At 28.3% G+C, this 18277-nt stretch overlaps 1 protein-coding gene across 1 annotated transcript in view; it reads left to right on the top strand.

The window, feature by feature from the left end:
- Positions 1-17711, top strand: part of LOC107436457 (homeobox protein SIX6-like) — a 65041-nt gene extending 47330 nt beyond the window's left edge. Inside the window, 1 exon segment of the mRNA NM_001323801.1 lies at positions 17076-17711. Within this exon segment, the coding sequence (NP_001310730.1) occupies positions 17076-17547 (472 nt within the window). The 3' untranslated portion in view covers positions 17548-17711.
- Positions 17712-18277: the final 566 nt, after the last annotated feature.

Below are 18277 nucleotides of genomic sequence, written 5' to 3'. Positions count from 1 at the left end.
TGTGACATTTTCAGCGACAATCATTGGTCGATTTTTTAGCGTTGCCATTCGGGGAGTTGTAATGAGGCTTTTTTTGTCGCCTTGTAATGGAAATATATATATAGATCATTCTGTACTATCATTCAAATGGAATGTCCATTTCATCAATTTTACAATTCATCATCTATTTTGCAATTTGTGTATCTACTATTTGTATATCTACTTTTTATTTTTTTATAATAAAAATGGATGCAATTATTAGACAAAATAGCAATAAACTCTGTTATAACCGATGTACGTTTACAATGCAACGAGAATTGCAGCATATGAACTCACTGTATCAAGATAAAAACATTTAAAGAGAAACAATTAAGAGATACTAAGGAAGGTGTTGAGTTTTGATCATAAGTTACGAAACAAAAAATCTGAAAACGTCTTACATTAAACGCATTTAATTATTTCCTCTTAAGTGCTGAGTTCCTTTTCTACATTTCATCAACTTTACTATTCTGCACCTAGCACTTTTTCTCTTGTACCAGAATTGTCGTACGACTTTAATACATTAAGAAAGAGAAAAAAATCCTGACAAAAAGAAAATATTAATTTACTTTTTCTTCTCACAAAGTGAAACTTTTTCAAATGAAAGGATACCAAGAGCAGATATTTAAGCTTCTTGAAATGAATGCTGGTATCTTTTAAAACTCTTCGCCTCTTTTACATTTTTCTTTTTCATTGAATCGCTTATTTCTCAATTTAACTTGCCATATCTTTTCATTCTTTGCTTTCTTCTTCACATAAAACGCGAATTGAGGCGAAAAGATGGAATATGAAAATATAAAGCAAAAAAATAACTTTCTTAGAATTAAATGATTAACTTTCCCCGTTGCCAAAACGCGAAAAGAAATTCCTCTCCAAATACATCTCGCATTCGCAAAGGGAGAGTCTCTTTAATTTTGTTTCAACATCAAACCAATTTCTTATAAATGTATAATAGAAAACAATGAAAGGCAAATTTTTTTTCATCTTTTTTTTACTTCTAACATTCTCCATCCCTTTTTTTTTTCATTTGGGATTTTTTATTGTATTTTTTTATAAGTGGTGGTCGTAGTGAGACGGGTTTAAGTTCATTTCCTACAATTGCAAACAGCACGCTACGGCATCCAAATGTAGGGTTGCCAGTTTCGAATAACAGTCGCCAACTGTGCAATTTGTTAATAAAATAGTAATAAGTCCTCATTTTCTCGCACTTAATAAGTTTAAAAAGAAGCATTTAAAAGGAAATAGATTTAAAATGTTATTTGTTATGCAAAAGTTTTGTAATAAAGACAAACTATTTTATTTATTTCAAACAAATGTGGCAATATTATACAGTCAGTGTATGAATTTAAAATTACGCTCACAAAGAAATTGTCTTAAAACTGAATTTAATTATCTGAACCTTAAACCATAATATGGTTCAAATTTGATGCACCATAATTAGGAAGTTGAATTGAATAGTGTTTCTATTTAAGCTGAACCATAATATCGAGTAATCATATTTAAGTACGATAATGTGGTTCAAAGTTGAACCAAAATATAAAGAAATCATACTAAAGAAGTCTAATAATGTATAAGATAGAGTTATTATGTTTACGAAGTACCATAATGTGGTTCTACTAACATATTAAAGGATTAAAGGTAGTAGCAAATTAGAACCGTTTGTATAACAGTGTATTATTTATATCAATAGTGTGCAAAATTAAGGGCAATTGTTGCACATTTGAAAGGTAGTGGGGAGTTTAGAATAAGAAAAGGAGAGATTTTTAAAAAGAAAAAAAATTGCGAAGAGCAGTTGAAGATTAATAAATTAGAAGCCCCTTAAATTTATTTCTATAAAACAGGTATACCTCTGAAATAAATGCATGCAATTTCTTATCAGAGAAAATTCTTTTTGAAATAAAAGCAATTTTGCTTGTTTGTATCTTTAGCAATGCTTTAACGGTAAAGATTTCTTTAAAATTGACATTAGTTTGGTGTAATAAGCTTGAAGTTTTTGTTTTGTCATTTATTTTCGGCATCCAAGTCGGTGTGGTGGGTAGTATCCTAGCATACCAGGGTTTGGGTTGAGGTTCATTTCCCCGTGCTCAAAACTGAGTGTTTGATCGGATTGTATTTTCTCCAATCGTTTTAAGTGATTTAAAATCCACTTTGGCACTTTCAAAGCCAGAAACGTCCATGCATGGTAGGGCGGTGCGGGAATGTGGTGAGTAGACTGGTTGACTAATACATTGAGAAGAAAAAAAATTTAAGGGTAAAACTACCAGAATATGGTAAAATTTACTGTGTTTATGTCTCCATAGCAGCACCAAAAAGCTTCATAATTTTTACCGAAGTGCTTCAGCAATGATTTTGGTAAAATTAAAAATAAAATATTGTCTTATAATTAATAAGATTTGGTATTTGTAGCTGACTTTGGGTAATGTTATCATGATACTTTAGATCAGGGCATAAAAACCATTTATTCGGTTAAATTTGCTTTTCATTTTTGTATTTTTTACTATATATGTGGTAATCTGAACTGTAATTCTGATAACCAGAATTTCCGCAATTTTTTGCTTACACATATGTTAACTTTATACTATACTGTAGTTTTACAAGATTTTTTTTACCGCGTTCTTCCATCTAACTTGTGCATTGTGGACTTGCCTTCGAACCATCATTAAAGATGAATTCCAGACTGTCACCTATAACCCATTGTTGAAGCTCTACAGCAATAACAGCAAGAAACAAAAAGAAAATTATTTTTAAACATGAGTTTGAGACGAATAAGTTTTGTTTCGAAACGTTTTTACATTTAATTAAGCTTGTTTCAGAGATATCATCAAAATCGATTTAAGGGAAAGATGGTGTGAAATAATGTCTGCTGTCGAAATTTTTATGAAGAGAAAATGCTAGGCAAACAGCAGCTAACAATTTGCAATACAATGTTGTATGAAGCAATAAGTCGTTTAACGTTAGTAGCAAAATATTTTAAGTCATTAAATTGATCATAGTTTTGAAATTTGGCAATGTTTAAAACTTTAAAAGTAACAACTTTTCCTCCTTCATTCTTCTGTGAATTAGAGTTGAAGTTTAGACAAAATGTAAAGTAAATAAAAATTGTTATATGGTATGGAGATTGAAAAGATTTTAGGTAAAAGGTTATCGAACTTGAACTTTTGTGAATGGCAACCCTATAATATGCCAATGCATTATAGAAACAAGATTTAAAAAAAGAGCAATTATAAAATAGGTTTAATTTTCTTATATAAACCAATTTCAAAAATAATTTATTGCTATAAGCGAAGGGAAACCCGAAAAATGAATGTGCATCATCTATACACATATTTTCTATTTTTACTAATTTAGCAAGAAATGTTCAAGATTTTAAATTTTTTTTTTTTGGAAACTTTACGTATCGTGGTCAAGTATGCTAAGTATCAGCTGTGACCCACACCTTGAAAACCCTTGATCTAGGAAAAACAAACATTTCATTTATTTTAAAGACAATTTAGAGCCACTTTATTTTTTTTTCTCTCGCGGTTTTTCTTTAAAAATAAATTCTAAAATCATAAATAAATCTTACATGAAAGCTAGCTCAGTGATCACATTTTCTCTGAAACACTAAATCTCCGTTGCCGGGTATTGTTTCGATTGTCCTCCCCACAGACATCGTGGGAATGAGAAAAAAAAATCACTTTCTGATATGCTTTAGTAACTTTAAAACCTGTTGCGCAACAACGCACGGGAGAGCTTTGTCTGAATATTTTGTCTATACACCGCCAGCTATGTGTCAATAATCGCTAAATCTCTGAAGATCGCCTAAAAAGCATATTCCTTCCATCAAAGAAATCGTCTCAATATTTTTTAATCTGCCTATTCTTGCACGTTTTATTTCCATTTGTGATCAACCAAACCAGAACGGTGAGAGGAATTAAAGAATGGAAGAAGTTGGCATGCGATGCTGAATAAGTTGTTACTTTCGGTCTATTCGTATGCTGGGAGAATCGTCCTTCTTGGGTTCATGGTTCAAGTAGTGACACGCCTGGTTTAAGCTCAACGGAATAGGTCTCATCCGAAACTTAACCTAAGTTCTGCCGTTTTGTACCCTTAGATTCAAAGTTAAATTGTTGAGCTGTTTTCACAGTGTTTCAGCTAACGAAATAGTTTTCATTCATATTTTAATCTAAGTTTTGCCATTTTGGACCCTTAGATTCAAAGTTAAATTGTTAGTCAAAGTTTGCGCTACTTTCATGGTATTTTAGATAACGAAACAAGTTTAACCCATAACTAAAATTTTGTTGTTTTGTACTCTAAGTCTCAAAATTAAATCGTTAGTCAAAAGTTTGTGCTTATTTGATGTGTTTTAGTTCACCGGATTCATCCATGTCTTCAGTTTTGTTGTTTTGTAAGCATAGATTTAAAGTTAAATTATTAGTCAAAGCTTGTGGTTGTTTGATGGTATTTTAGAAAGTGAAATAGGTTTCATCCATATCATAATTAAAGTTTTGCCTCTCTGTACTTCAATGCTCAAAATTAAATTGTTAGTCAAAGATGTGCTTGTTTGTTACAAAGATGTGCTCAACAGAATATCCGGTCTTATTCGAAACAGCATCTTTGCTGTTGCATATACTTAGATTCAAAGTTAAATTGTTTGTTAAAGGTTGAGCTTATTTTATAGACCTTAAGCTCAACAGAATAGGCTTCATTCGAAACTCAACCAAGTTTTGCAGTATTTTACCCAAATTTTGAATTCAAGGTTAAATTGTTAATCAAAGTTTGTGCTTACTTGCTGATTTTTAAGAATTCACTATAATAGGTCTTACTTGAAACTTAAGTTTTCCTCTTTTGTACCCTTACATTCAAATGTAAGTTGTTAGTCAAAACTTGTGCTGATTTGCTAATGTCTTTAACTCATTAGAATTGCTCTTATCCGAAACTTAACCTAAGTCTCTTTATTTTGCACCCTAATGTAGATTGTTAGCTAAGTTATTGCGAATTTACTGGCCTTTTATTCAACAAAATGGGTAATATAAAATTCTGTCTACATCTTACCGTTTCGTATCCTAAAATTCATAGTAAAATTAATTGTCAAAGTTTGTGTATATTTTCTGGTTTGACCTTGACGAAACAGTAGTCAAAACAAAGAAAGGTAGAGTGAGATTTTTTTTTTTAGCATTTCTAAAATTTTGAGTTATTCCTCCTACTCTAATAAATCATATAGATTTCATTTATCATCATTACTCTAAAATATTATTAAGTAAAATGATATACTATCACCTTAATTTAGCTATAATCAAAAAATAACTCGAAAATATTTTTTTTAAACCTAAGATGACGGGCGTATTAAATGCTTTAAAATATACAGCATTTCTACATTTAGAAAAAAAGCATGGTCAAAACTAACAAAATATTGTTAAATTTACCGTGTTTCTAGCTTTATGGGAACGCTAAAAAGCTAGGTAACTTTTATTGAAGTGATTTAGCTATGATTTTTATAAAATTATCAAATAGAGCTCAAATTAACATAAAACCTTATTTAAGTTGAAAATACCTTATTAAGAAAAATTTTAGATGCAGCGTTTGTGGACACAAAATATGATTTTTGCAGTATCTATTTTTCTCCAAAGTATATATCCGACTTTAGTCCAAAAATCTATTATTTTAATGTTCAATTGATATATTTCCAAATAAGAAGAAGCAAAAATAAGAATATTTTCCTAAATTCGTAGAAATACTCATATTATTTTCTTTCGTTGAGTATGTTTTTTGCTATACGTATTTTTTAATCTCAACAAAGTATTTATTCTATCTCATCTGAATTATTTTGTAACAAAAATGCCTTAATAAAAGTAGTTTATGTGTAGAGTTTTATTTAAACATAATGAAAGAAAAAATGAAATAAATGAGATAATTGTATACTTTAAAACGGATGATGTCTATGAAATGAAATGGAGAACGTTATTTTAAGAGTATGCCACAAAGAACATCATTTTCATTTATTGTGCTTTTACAATGTAATTACCCCTTGAAGTACCATTTAATGATTTTATTTGTAGACATAAAACATATTCCGCGTCACGTTCATGCAAGTTTTTTTGCTGCTCCTTAAAATTTTCTAGTTTTCTTAAAGTGCAAACCTTTTTGAACGTGAGTCCTGTTATCGTGCAAAAGAAACACGACATTTTCGTGGAAATTGCTCTTTTCACGCATTAAAAAAGTAATAATTCTTAATTTGAAGCAAATATTTTTTTATCCACACTGTAAAAAAATTCAGATAAAAATTACGGTATAACGTACTGGAACTTTGAGTGCATCATTCGTAAAATTTATTCAACCGTAAAATCCATTTTACCGAAAATTCCATTCTTACCACAAAATCCATTTTCACCATGGAATTAATTTTTACCTTAAAATCCATTCTTACTGTAAAATTTTGCCATAAAATATTAGACCGTAATTTTAATAGTAATATTAATTTAATTAGAGTGATTCAGTGATTTTACTGTAACTGTCTGTAAAAATTGCGATATATCAGATTTTTTATTTTGAAGCATGTTCCGGTAAACGATTGCACGGGTAAAAGTATTTACACTCTGAACGCTAGTATTTTTTACCATGATTTATTCCGGAAGTTTTAACAGTACATGTTTGCATATTTCTTAATTTTTATTTTATGTAAAATAATGATTTGTGTAGGTGCATTGGATAGTTTAAATTTTTTGTCACTGGATTAATAAATAATTTAGTAAAATGTCTTTTTCTTTGTATGTGAGATGCATTGTTAACAAAGATAAAATATATGATGGCTAAAAATGGATGGTTCTGGTTATTATCAGAACTTGGTAATTTAGGAATATTATAAAATAAGTAAAAATAAAGCTTTCCTTATAATTTATTTGTATTTTTTTGAAACGTATACATTCTATTATAATGAAATTAAGGGTTTCATGTCATGGAAATTTGAAACAATAACTGCCCTAAAATTACCAAAAATTATGCAACATTTGATTTACCTTAATTTCACGCGCTGATAAAACATATAAAACTTAAACGAAAATATATTGGTAATTCAAAAAACATTCTTAATAAAAATCCATTTAATTTTTATAAATAAAAAAAATTGAATAGCAACAGAGTAAATATGTCAGCGATTTTAATAATTTTCTTCATTTTAGTATTTTTTTAGGGGAGTAAAAGTCCTCCTACTCGGTACCTCAGTGTGTTGATTGTTCAAGCGCAAAAAGTTTAATAATTTTTATTAGTAGTAGACATAATTCAACCGAAAAAATAAATAAATAATTGGTCCACCACCCTTTTACCAACTACATTTTTATACGACATTAAAAAAAATTTTTTAAAAATTATTGTCAAATTTTGAATTCTTCCTAGTTAGTTTCGAGCAGACGTTTTGGAAAATAAACAAACCGATTATTTAAATTAATATGTAATTTTCTATCATTCACACTGAGAAAAAAGAGTTGTCAAAACTACCTGGGAAAATTTAAAATTTTCTGTTTTTCTGGCTCTATAGGAACACTGAAAAGTTATGTGATTTTTTTATTGGAACGCTTTGGTAATGATTTTGAAAAATTTACATTCCATTTGAAGCTCAGATTGTAACAAATTTGCACGATAGCGTTAAGAGTCAAACTGCCTATATTTATGATTCACTAATTAGCATGTATTTCTTTTTGGAGATTGTATATAATGAAGAATAATTAACTGTAACTTATTTGAAAAAAATTATTCGTTCATAAATTAAAATGAAGTATAAAGTTCGGCAGACTGCCACAAGTATGCATAAAACCATTATAAATCGGACTACCAATATTTATAATTCACTATCAGGAATTTTCTTTACTTACTCACTTTTTATTAGACTTCATATGACGAGAAAAAAATCACTTACATTCATTAGAAAAAAAACGCATGCAATAGAATTAAAAGTTTATAAAATGCATTCATATTAAAACAAAAATAAATACGAATTTTCTTCTAATTTTATTTTAAAAGTAATTATCAAGGGGAGATTACCAAAATCAAAGATAGGTCGTTTAATGGTTAAACCTCATCTGGCCTGTGACTAAATGAGGATGTTCAAACATTTAAGGGTTTGCTTTAGTTAAAAGTCAGATTATCCTAATGAGGCAAATATTTTTTCTCTACACCATTAGCATTGAACGTGCGTAACGAAAGGCAACTCTTTGGAGCGTTTAATGATTATTTACCTTAAAATCCTAATCATTCTTTTCATCTACGCTGATAAGAGACTCGAAATATGTACCTTTTACCAATCCCTGCATTTATTATGATTTATTACTCTTTGTCAGATATTTTTGAATTTCGATAAATGGTTTCGTTTTACTCAGTGAAATTTTTTTTTCTTTTACCTTTTTTTATTTAATTTGTTCTTTATTGTGTTTCCTTTTCATTTCAAAGTTATATTCCTTTTTTTTTTAAATTAAATTTTTAGAATTTTTTTTAAAATTAATTTTTATACCTGTTCAAATAAAATTTTGTAAATGGAATTCGCATTAATTTTTTATTGCTGCTATTGATCTTGTCTAATGTCTATTTAATTTCATATTAATAAGTTAGACGTCTAATAGGAGATAGGGCAATTGAAAAAACCGAATATGTTCAGAAATTTCTTGAAACTTTTTTTAAATGTATTATATATAGATAAATATAGATAGTTAATAAACGTGAAAGCAATTTACGTATCACAAAAATTTTTTTATAAGAAAGACAGCAGTTTCGATACTATTATAAACAATTACAATAATCGGTGCAGAGATGCTGAGAATGAGAAATATAAACATTTATTGCACGGATAAAAAATTTTGGTTATATTTCCGTATTGTATAGTAATGACATTTATGGTGAAAAATACCATAGTTTTTGGTTAATAAAACAAATATACATAATAACCATTATTATTTGAACCATTTATTTGGTAATTATGATAACGGTTTTGTTGATAAATTTTACCACATATACCAAATTTTATCCCACAAAACCAATTTTTTACGTTCATTTTACCAAAATCATTATCAAAGTGCTTTGCTAAAAATTAACGAGTTTTTAGTGATCTTATAGAGCAGGAAATACGGTAAATGCTACAATGTTCTGGTAGTTTTGACCATACTTTTTTTTTCTCGATGTGTTTTTCTCATCTGTGATCTTGTCTAGTTCCAGATGAAGGAAATAGTTTTCTGAGCTTTTGAACTGACAAATAATTTGAATATTTGAGATAAAAAAGCTAATGATAAAATAATCTTTTCTTAACAGTTAGGAATAATTGTCACAAACTTACAATATTCCTAACATGCTTATTTATGCCTTATACTCTAAAAATTCTTTATACTCCAAAAGATAATTTTACTTCCTTTGAACTTAACTTGTTAGCATGAGAAAATTATATTAAAAAAAAGTTCTTTATATATGTAATGATCTAATTTAATTAATTTACGTAATTTATGAATGTGAGAGAAAAAATTATATTGAATATATGTTTTAAATTCGGTACAATTAAAGTAGTTTTTATTCAAAGAATCGTCTACACAAAGCACGAGACTCGTTTAAAAATCAAAACTTGTTATTTTAAAATGTGATTTGATTTCTGTAATGGTAGCTGTGCCCTTGACCTTGAAGTTCCAAATAAGACGTCATAAAATGAACGCGTGTCATGATTGCTTGAGAATGATGTTTGTAATCATACAGATTATTTATTTTTCATGCTTCATACACTTTGACTTCAATTTATTTTATGATCAAATGCACGAATCTTTGTCGCACGCTAAAAATCTTCACAAATATCATCAAAGAAAATGCCTCAATCTAATTGTTTCATTATTATTATTATTTTAACTTTATTCTAACTTTATCTTTATTTAACCTTATTTATCTTCAACTTTAACTAACATTTTGAAGTCAGACGATATTAAATATTTATATTTTTATTATGTTTTTAGAACATTGGAATTAAATTTAATTGCATACACTGCTTTCTATTTTATTAAACATGATTTGCATATCTTGAGTTATTTTTTGAAACACAAAGTTTATTTTGTTTTGCAGTCAATGTTAGTTGCCTATGTGGATTTATTTCATTGTATTTTCTTTTAATTTAATTAAAATTCCAATTAAACGGAACACCACAAATTTCCATCATTTTTTTTATTATTTAACTTTATTTGTTACGGAAGTGCTATCGATTTTAAATTTTAGCAAAACTATTTCGATCATTTTTAATTTCTTATATACTCTAGAAAAAATTCATTCAACGCTAAACTTTATTATCTGTACTTTGAATCATAATTGGGCATAATATGAAAAAAGCACAACTACTTCCACTTACTAGGAATAACATTTACCTTTTAGTTTAATTAATAAACTGAGTTTTAAATATGTTTACTAAATTCATAAACTTCGGTAAAACAACAATATAAATTATTTCCAAAGGAACTAGACTAATAGAATTCCAACCTGGCGAGTAGCGACTTATAAACAAGACACTTCGCTTGATGCTTTTACTTGTTGCTAGAAATCAGGTTCGCAGAAAACGCTGTTTACTAGTTAAATTTAGTAGGAATAACACGATCTGTTACGTAGGCTATAGTATACCCAATTATGGTTCATATTTTGCAACAACCTAAACTACGATGCAAAATTGGACCATGTTACTATTCAAGTTGAACTAATAAAAACTTGTTATCACGTTTAAGAAGTACGACAATGCGGTTCAATTTAGAACCATGTTTAAAGTTGAAGCAAATATGAACTATATTTGGTTCAATACGCTTAAATTTCGAATAGTGCCTAAAATATAAAGCATCTTAACTTATTAAATGCATTTATGCAAATGTTTAATTTTCGTTGTAAATATTTTCACGTGCATTCGGATTACAATTAAATATTTGTAAAAGTACTTTAAATTTATTTTTAAATTCTTTTATTTTCCGTTCCTTTACATATATTATATTATTATTTCCATATCTATATCATTAAAAGGCATGGAAACACAGTTCTTGAAATACCACAAACAAAAAACAAAAAAAAAAAAAACAGAATGATTTGCTGCCGTCTACAAATGTGTTTTTGTGTTCATTTGTAAAATAACCAATCGTGTTTATGGGGATATTTTTGTAGACAGTATGCAGAAATCTTCTGTTATGATCTGTCTACAAAATTATGATGTCACGTTTTATGATATTTTATGAAATATTCTATCTACGCAATGAAATATATACAATTAAATACACGCGCAAGTAAAATGAATACTCTTACGAAGCAGTTTCTCTTCTCCATTTTGGTGAAATCCTTCTCCTCTCGAAAACAGCTTTACGAGTGAAGTACTGGATTTTCGTAATCGTATCATATACCACTCCATAATTGTACCAGTCCCTTAATTGAATGAACACAAATAAGGGAGCATGAGACAGTGATAATTACAGCAGGACTCGTTATCTCGTCTTCTGAGTCATTTCCAAAATATAAGAGTTTGTTATGAAGGGAAAGTTCTTGCTTTAAATTTACTTTTTGGCTATGGTTTTTACCGGCTGGAATATTTTTTTTATAAAATCAAAATTTCTTTGGAGACGATACATTTTGCAAATGCACCATCTCGAATCATGATTTGTTTGCGTCTGTGTTAATACAAATCGGAGGAGAGTAAGAGAGACAGAGATACAAACACGAGTTCTTGGAACACCACCAAAAACGGAATTATTCATCTCTGTCTACAAATGTGCTTCTATATTCATTTGCGCAATTGCCAATCTCGTTTTGTGGCGGTATTTTCGCAGACAGCGTGCATAAATCTTCCCTACTCGCTGGAGTTAAGGCAAACATGAAATACCTCTTCGGAATAGTTTCCACTCTCCATTTTGGGAGAAATTCTTCCCCTCTAAAACACAGCATTTAAAGAGGAACATGAGAAAGTCTTCATCATTTGCATATGGTTCCCATGACTTATCGAATTCGAACAACTTTCTCGGGGATGCAAGAGAAGGTAAAGCAAGCCTCACGCGAAATTAATTCGGCAGCAATTACCGTTTGCAGAATTCAAGGCGGCCAAGTATTTGGCGGAGTCGGTGTTCCTTATTCCTGGGATGTTTGTAGCTTATCATTCATCAACACAGAAAGGGTGGGTTTATCCACAGCTCCCCCCCTCAATTTGCGATTTCGAGAGGCATATTGTTGCGGGTAATGGGCATCGTTATTGCAGAATGCTTGGGAAATTAGAAAACCAGTACTTCACTCTTAAATGAATATGTACACTGTTTGAATGAAATTATAAAAGCAAATGGCATATAAAAGAGATTTTAATGTTTGGCTTGAATGGAGAAAAAAATAAGAAGCATCAGTTGTTTTTTTAGTAAATTTTTATTATTGCTGATAAATATTTACTTAATAACTCATTTTTTTTTTATTCAAGACAAGTAATTTTGTTCAATATTTTCAAGCAGCATAATTTTTTTTTTAAAAATTGGTTCCAAAAATTATATTCGTTATTTAAAAAAATAGTTTTGTTATAGTAAATTTATAATTAATTAAATTTTTTTATGTTTAATTAAAGATTTTTATACTGCTTTTCACATTTGCTTTATAGCAATTTTTTTATTGCTTTTTAAAAAAAATATTCAGTCAGAAAAATACTAGACAAACGTTTTATGATCTATTTTTTTTAATGAAAAATAAAATTAACAGCTTAAACAAATCAACTTTATTAGGTGAAATATAAAGAACTTTGTCTTACACTAAAACTTTGTCCTCTGGATCAAATTATGGAACAAAGTAATGGCGTTTGGGTGCATCACCCGAAAAATCCCTTTTTTTCATATATATTATATTGTAATTTTTGCAGTATTATATATGTATTTCGAATGGTTCAGTGGTTTTACGACAATTAATGCAACAATAACTACCTGTATAAATTTTGGTATATCAGATTTTTTGTTTCGTAACATGTTCCTGTAAAAATGGATTTTACGGTGAACTGTATTGACACCCTCAGTACATTTTACTGTAATAATACATTTTACTGTAATTTTAACCCGAATTTTTTAAAGTGCACTGTGTAACGCTAAAACTGCTTTGTTTTAAATAGCACGAATAATGTTCAAACAGTTAAAAAAACTAGTGTTAAATGAACAATGTTTAACGAATACGTTGAATAATGCTAAAACAGTTTAAATATTACTTAGTTTTTTGATTTATAATCCAAATAAAACGAATGTCATCTTAAAATTTTATTAAAGCTCCATAATTTAATTTCCGCTTATTAAAGCTATATTAATAGCAAGGCACAAAAGTAGATTATATTTTAATAAAATTTTGGGTCCCAGCTATGTTTTTTGCGAGCTGTGGTGATTGAGCGAGTAGAATTTCCCGACTCATACAAGTGACACTCATACATAAGTTTTATTGCTCATAATAATAAAGTGAAGGATTAGGTATGTCCGGATCAAATTACGGTTAAAAATAATACAGAAACTTAGGTAGCCAGTATATTTTTAGTGAAATTTTACTCAGCAGAAAATCTGTTATGACATAATTTTTACAGTAATATTTGCTGTAAAAAAATTACTGAATCACTGTAATTAATTAAATAATACTTTACAAATGACAGTATGGAATTCTTCGGTAAAAATGTAATTTAAGGTAAAATTGATTTTACGGATGCTGCATTCAAGGTGACCACACTTTTTACCGTAATTTGATCCGGAATACTTATTTGATCCGTGCGTACACTTATCCTTAAGTGGCTACCAAAATTGCAAAAGTGGATACAAATTTTATAGCAATTCTTCTTTTATTTTAAATTTTATTTTATTAAAATCCTCTACAGTTTCTTAGTAATTTTTTTAACGTAAAATCACTTGTGCTTTTAGTTATATTGATTAACATATACTGACTGCTGTATGGTAAATCTATAAGCAAAGATGAACTATAGGTTTGCAAATATGATATAGGTACATTGTAAATATGATATAATTTAGAAATAATTCGCGTAATTTTTAAATTCAGAAGATGTACACACAGAAATTTATAAACATACTGTAAAAATTTCCTGATCAAATCACGGTAAAGAGAACAGGAACTAATTACAGTAAAAAGTACCGGTACTCAGGGTGCCGGTACTTTATGCAATAAGAATCCACTTTTACCGGAGCTTGCTACGGAACAAAAAATCTGATATACCGTCATTTTTGCTGTAATAATTACCGTAAAATCATTGAATCATTCTGATTAAATAAATATTTTTGTAAATATCACGATGTAATATTTTATTGTAAAATCTCTTTTACGAATGATACACCCAAAGTGTCGGTACTTTAAACCGTAATTTGACCCTGAATTTATTTCAGCGCACGTGAAAAAAATTTGTGAAATAATAGCGGGTACATTATATACTTCTTCACTTGGTTTAGGGGAAATTTTTTAATTGTACTGCCACGTGCATAATTATTTTTAAAAATCACAACCAAAATTTTTAAAAATAATAGAAAAAGTTGTAATAACTGTTTATCCTCCTAAAGCTAGAATTTTAAAGTTCATTTGCATAATAACTGTATTAAGTTACTAAACACGTTGTTAAAAAAACTGCTATTTAATTACCGGCACGAATTGTTTTTAATTTTTAGCTTATTTATTAAAGGAGATGTAACCATATACGTTATGAGCTGCAGCTCTTTTCTAAAAATTAGTACTTGAATGTTGTTATATATTCTTACTTGAAATCAATGTAATTTTCAAGGTCAGTGTTAAGAAGTATATGGATTCATCTTTTCTTGAAGAAATAAATAAAACAGTTTTTAAGTAAATCTGCAACTGAAAAAATTTACAAATTAGTAATATATATATTTTTTAAAAGGCATATTACTACAACAATTTCAGTGTTATAAGTAATAATTGAAAAAAAAAAGTTAAATGCGTGAAAGAACAATAGATTTTCGCATTGTTAAACTTTTTTCTCCCTAAGGATATGTGACTGAAACAGTTTTAACATAAAGCTATGAATAAACGGGTTTCTTTTCTTTTTATTTTCTTTTTATTAAATGATCAAATCTCAATTTTAGCATTAAGTTATTAATAAATAGCTTCTTAAAAGAAATATAACTGAAGAAAATTTAGCATCATAAGCTATAGGTATTTTCGTTTCTTCAAATGTATATACTTATAACAATTTTGACATCATGAGTTATAAATATATATGACTGAAAATTTTTTAGTAACATTAGTTATGAATAAATACTCTCTCAAAAGATGTATGACTAAAACAATTTTAACATTGTAAGTTTTGAATAATTTTTCTCCTTCATAAGTGTATGACTGAAACATTTTTAACATAAATAAATCTTTTCTTTAACAAAATATATGACTGAAACAATTTTACCATCATAAGTTAAAACCAAAATGTTTTCTACAAAGATATATATTAGCAATGGATGGGAAGACCAAAACTATTGAAACACCAAAACGCTCGGTAATTTTTATCGAAGTACTTTGTTAAGGATCCTAGTAATATTAACAATAAAATATGGTTTTATAATGTTGTATAAAATTTAGTAAATGTGATAAAATTTTGTAATTTTGTAATTTTAACACTTTAGAGCACGACATAAAAACCATACGTTCAGTTAAACTTACTTTTCAGTTTAGTATTTTCTCCTAAGTGTATGATAATAAGAACTATAATTTTACATACCAGAATTTCCGGTAAATCGTTACCACATGAATGAAAAAACTACCAAATGAATAATTTAAATAACATATATTTTTTCTTTCATTGCCTGTGTGGTAATTTTACCATAATTATTTTCTCCGTGTAACATCTTTAGTTATAAATGTAACTGAAACAATTTAAGCATTATAAGATATAGATACTTTTTTTTTCTTCAAATGCATATGACTATAACAATTTTGACATCAAAAGTTATAAATATATATGACTGAAAATTTTTTAACACTATTAATTGTGAATAAATACTCTCTTAAAAGGTGTATGACTAACGGTTACTGTACAGTAATTTTTCCAGAATTATTATATTTGTAACATCGTTAGTTATAAATGTAACTGAAACAATGTAAGCATTATAAGCTATTTGTATTTTTTTTCTTCTTCAAATGTATATGACTATAACAATTTTGACATGATAAGTTATAAATATATGTGACTGAAAATTTTTTAGCATTATTAATTATGAATAAATACTCTCTTAAAAGATGTATGACTAACGGCAAATGTGCGGTAATTTTTCCAGAATTATTATATTTATAACATCGTTAGTTACAAATGTAACTGAAACAATTTAAGCATTATAAGCTATTTGTATTTTTCTTCTTCTTCAAATGTATATGACTATAACAATTTTGACATGATAAGTTATAAATATATATGACTGAAATTTTTTTAGCATTATTAATTATGAATAAATACTCTCTTAAAAGATGTATGACTAACGGAAAACGTGCGGTAATTTTTCCAGAATTATTATATTTATAACATCGTTAGTTACAAATGTAACTGAAACAATTTAAGCATTATAATCTATTTGTATTTTTTTTCTTCTTCAAATGTATATGACTATAACAATTTTGACATGATAAGTTATAAATATATATGACTGAAAATTTTTTAGCATTATTAATTATGAATAAATACTCTCTTATAAGATGTATGACTAACCTTAAATGTGCGGTAATTTTTCCAGAATTATTACATTTATAACATCGTTAGTTACAAATGTAACTGAAACAATTTAAGCATTATAAGTTATTTGTATTTTTTTTTCTTCAAATGTATATGGCTATAACAATTTTGACATGATAAGTTATAAATATATATGACTGAAAATTTTTTAGCATTATTAATTATGAATAAATACTCTCTTAAAAGATGTATGACTAACGCTAAATGTGCGTTAATTTTTCCAGAATTATTATATTTACAACATCGTTAGTTATAAATATAACAAACAATTTAATCCTTATAATTCGTAAATAAATATTTTCTTAAAAAAATGTGTGACTTAAAGCATCATAAGTAACAGATAAAACTTTATTTTTAGGTTGCTTCAGCAGCAAATGCAGCAACAGCACTTAAAACAACAATCGAACGGAGGCAGCAACAATAGTTCAGCCAGCTCAGGAATTCTGAGCGGGCACCACCATCATTTACACGGTAGCAGCCCCACGTTAAACGGCGGCAACAATGGCTCATCGACCGGCGGCGGAGATTCCAAGCACCGTCGGCGCATGGGAGGCGGTCGCGACTCGAGCGGGCGGCCAGACGAGGACGACGATGACGACAGGATCAACATTCTCGACGATGACGATGATAATTCGAACGGGAGTTTTGGGAGTCTTTGCGGGAGCAGTGCACCCCCTAGTAGTCCTGCCGCTGTTTCCACGACGTCGGACTCGAGTCGCAGCCCCTCTCCACACCACGGTCACCACACGAGCAACAACCACAACAACCACCACCACCACCATCATCACAATAATAATCATCACAATCATCATAGGCCACCACAACCTTGACCGAGTGAATAATTATTGCATTTTAGAACTTTGATATATAATTTTGAATATATCTATATACTATATAAATCGAGAGAAGTAACAGGCACAGGAACGAATCGAGATATCATCTCTACTAATGAAGAAGATAAAGCAATTTAGTAACTCTTTTAAAAATATAACTTGAAGAAAAAGAACGGAAAAAAACATGGAGTTTTTAACTTCAGAAGCTTTTTATTTCTGAAATAGAAAAAATAAGGAACGAAAATGAAATTTTGATTATTTTAATACGTAAGTTTATACAACTTTTAATTTCAGAAAAAAAATTATCCTTGCTGGTATATTATTATAGATAAGGTTTTAAATAAGTATATTTTATTTAAATTAAAAATTAATTATAAATAAGGATAAAACTGTTGCTTTTCCATCACCGAGTCATGAATTTTTTTTATCATTTTGAACTGAAGTAGTTAATCGCAACACATTTTATTATAAAATAATTTAAATTGTTAATGTTATTTTCATTTTAATTTATTTTAATTTTTTTTATTCAGAAAATTAATAATTTTAAAAAATGATCAATTTCAGACAGTTGATGACAAAATATTTATTAATAAGACTAATAAAGAGTTAAAACTATTTTAAATTAACAGATTAATTATCTTTTATGAGTAACTACACATTCACTTGCCATTATAATAATTTAAAGAGATCATCAATAGCAAAATTATTTCAGTTAGAAAAATTTTGA

The sequence above is a fragment of the Parasteatoda tepidariorum genome, chromosome 6 (assembly GCF_982258835.1).
Source record: "Parasteatoda tepidariorum strain Cologne lab strain chromosome 6, Ptep-v5.0, whole genome shotgun sequence".
In the NCBI taxonomy this organism is placed as follows: domain Eukaryota; kingdom Metazoa; phylum Arthropoda; class Arachnida; order Araneae; family Theridiidae; genus Parasteatoda; species Parasteatoda tepidariorum.
This window is presented reverse-complemented; position numbering and strand designations above follow the sequence as displayed.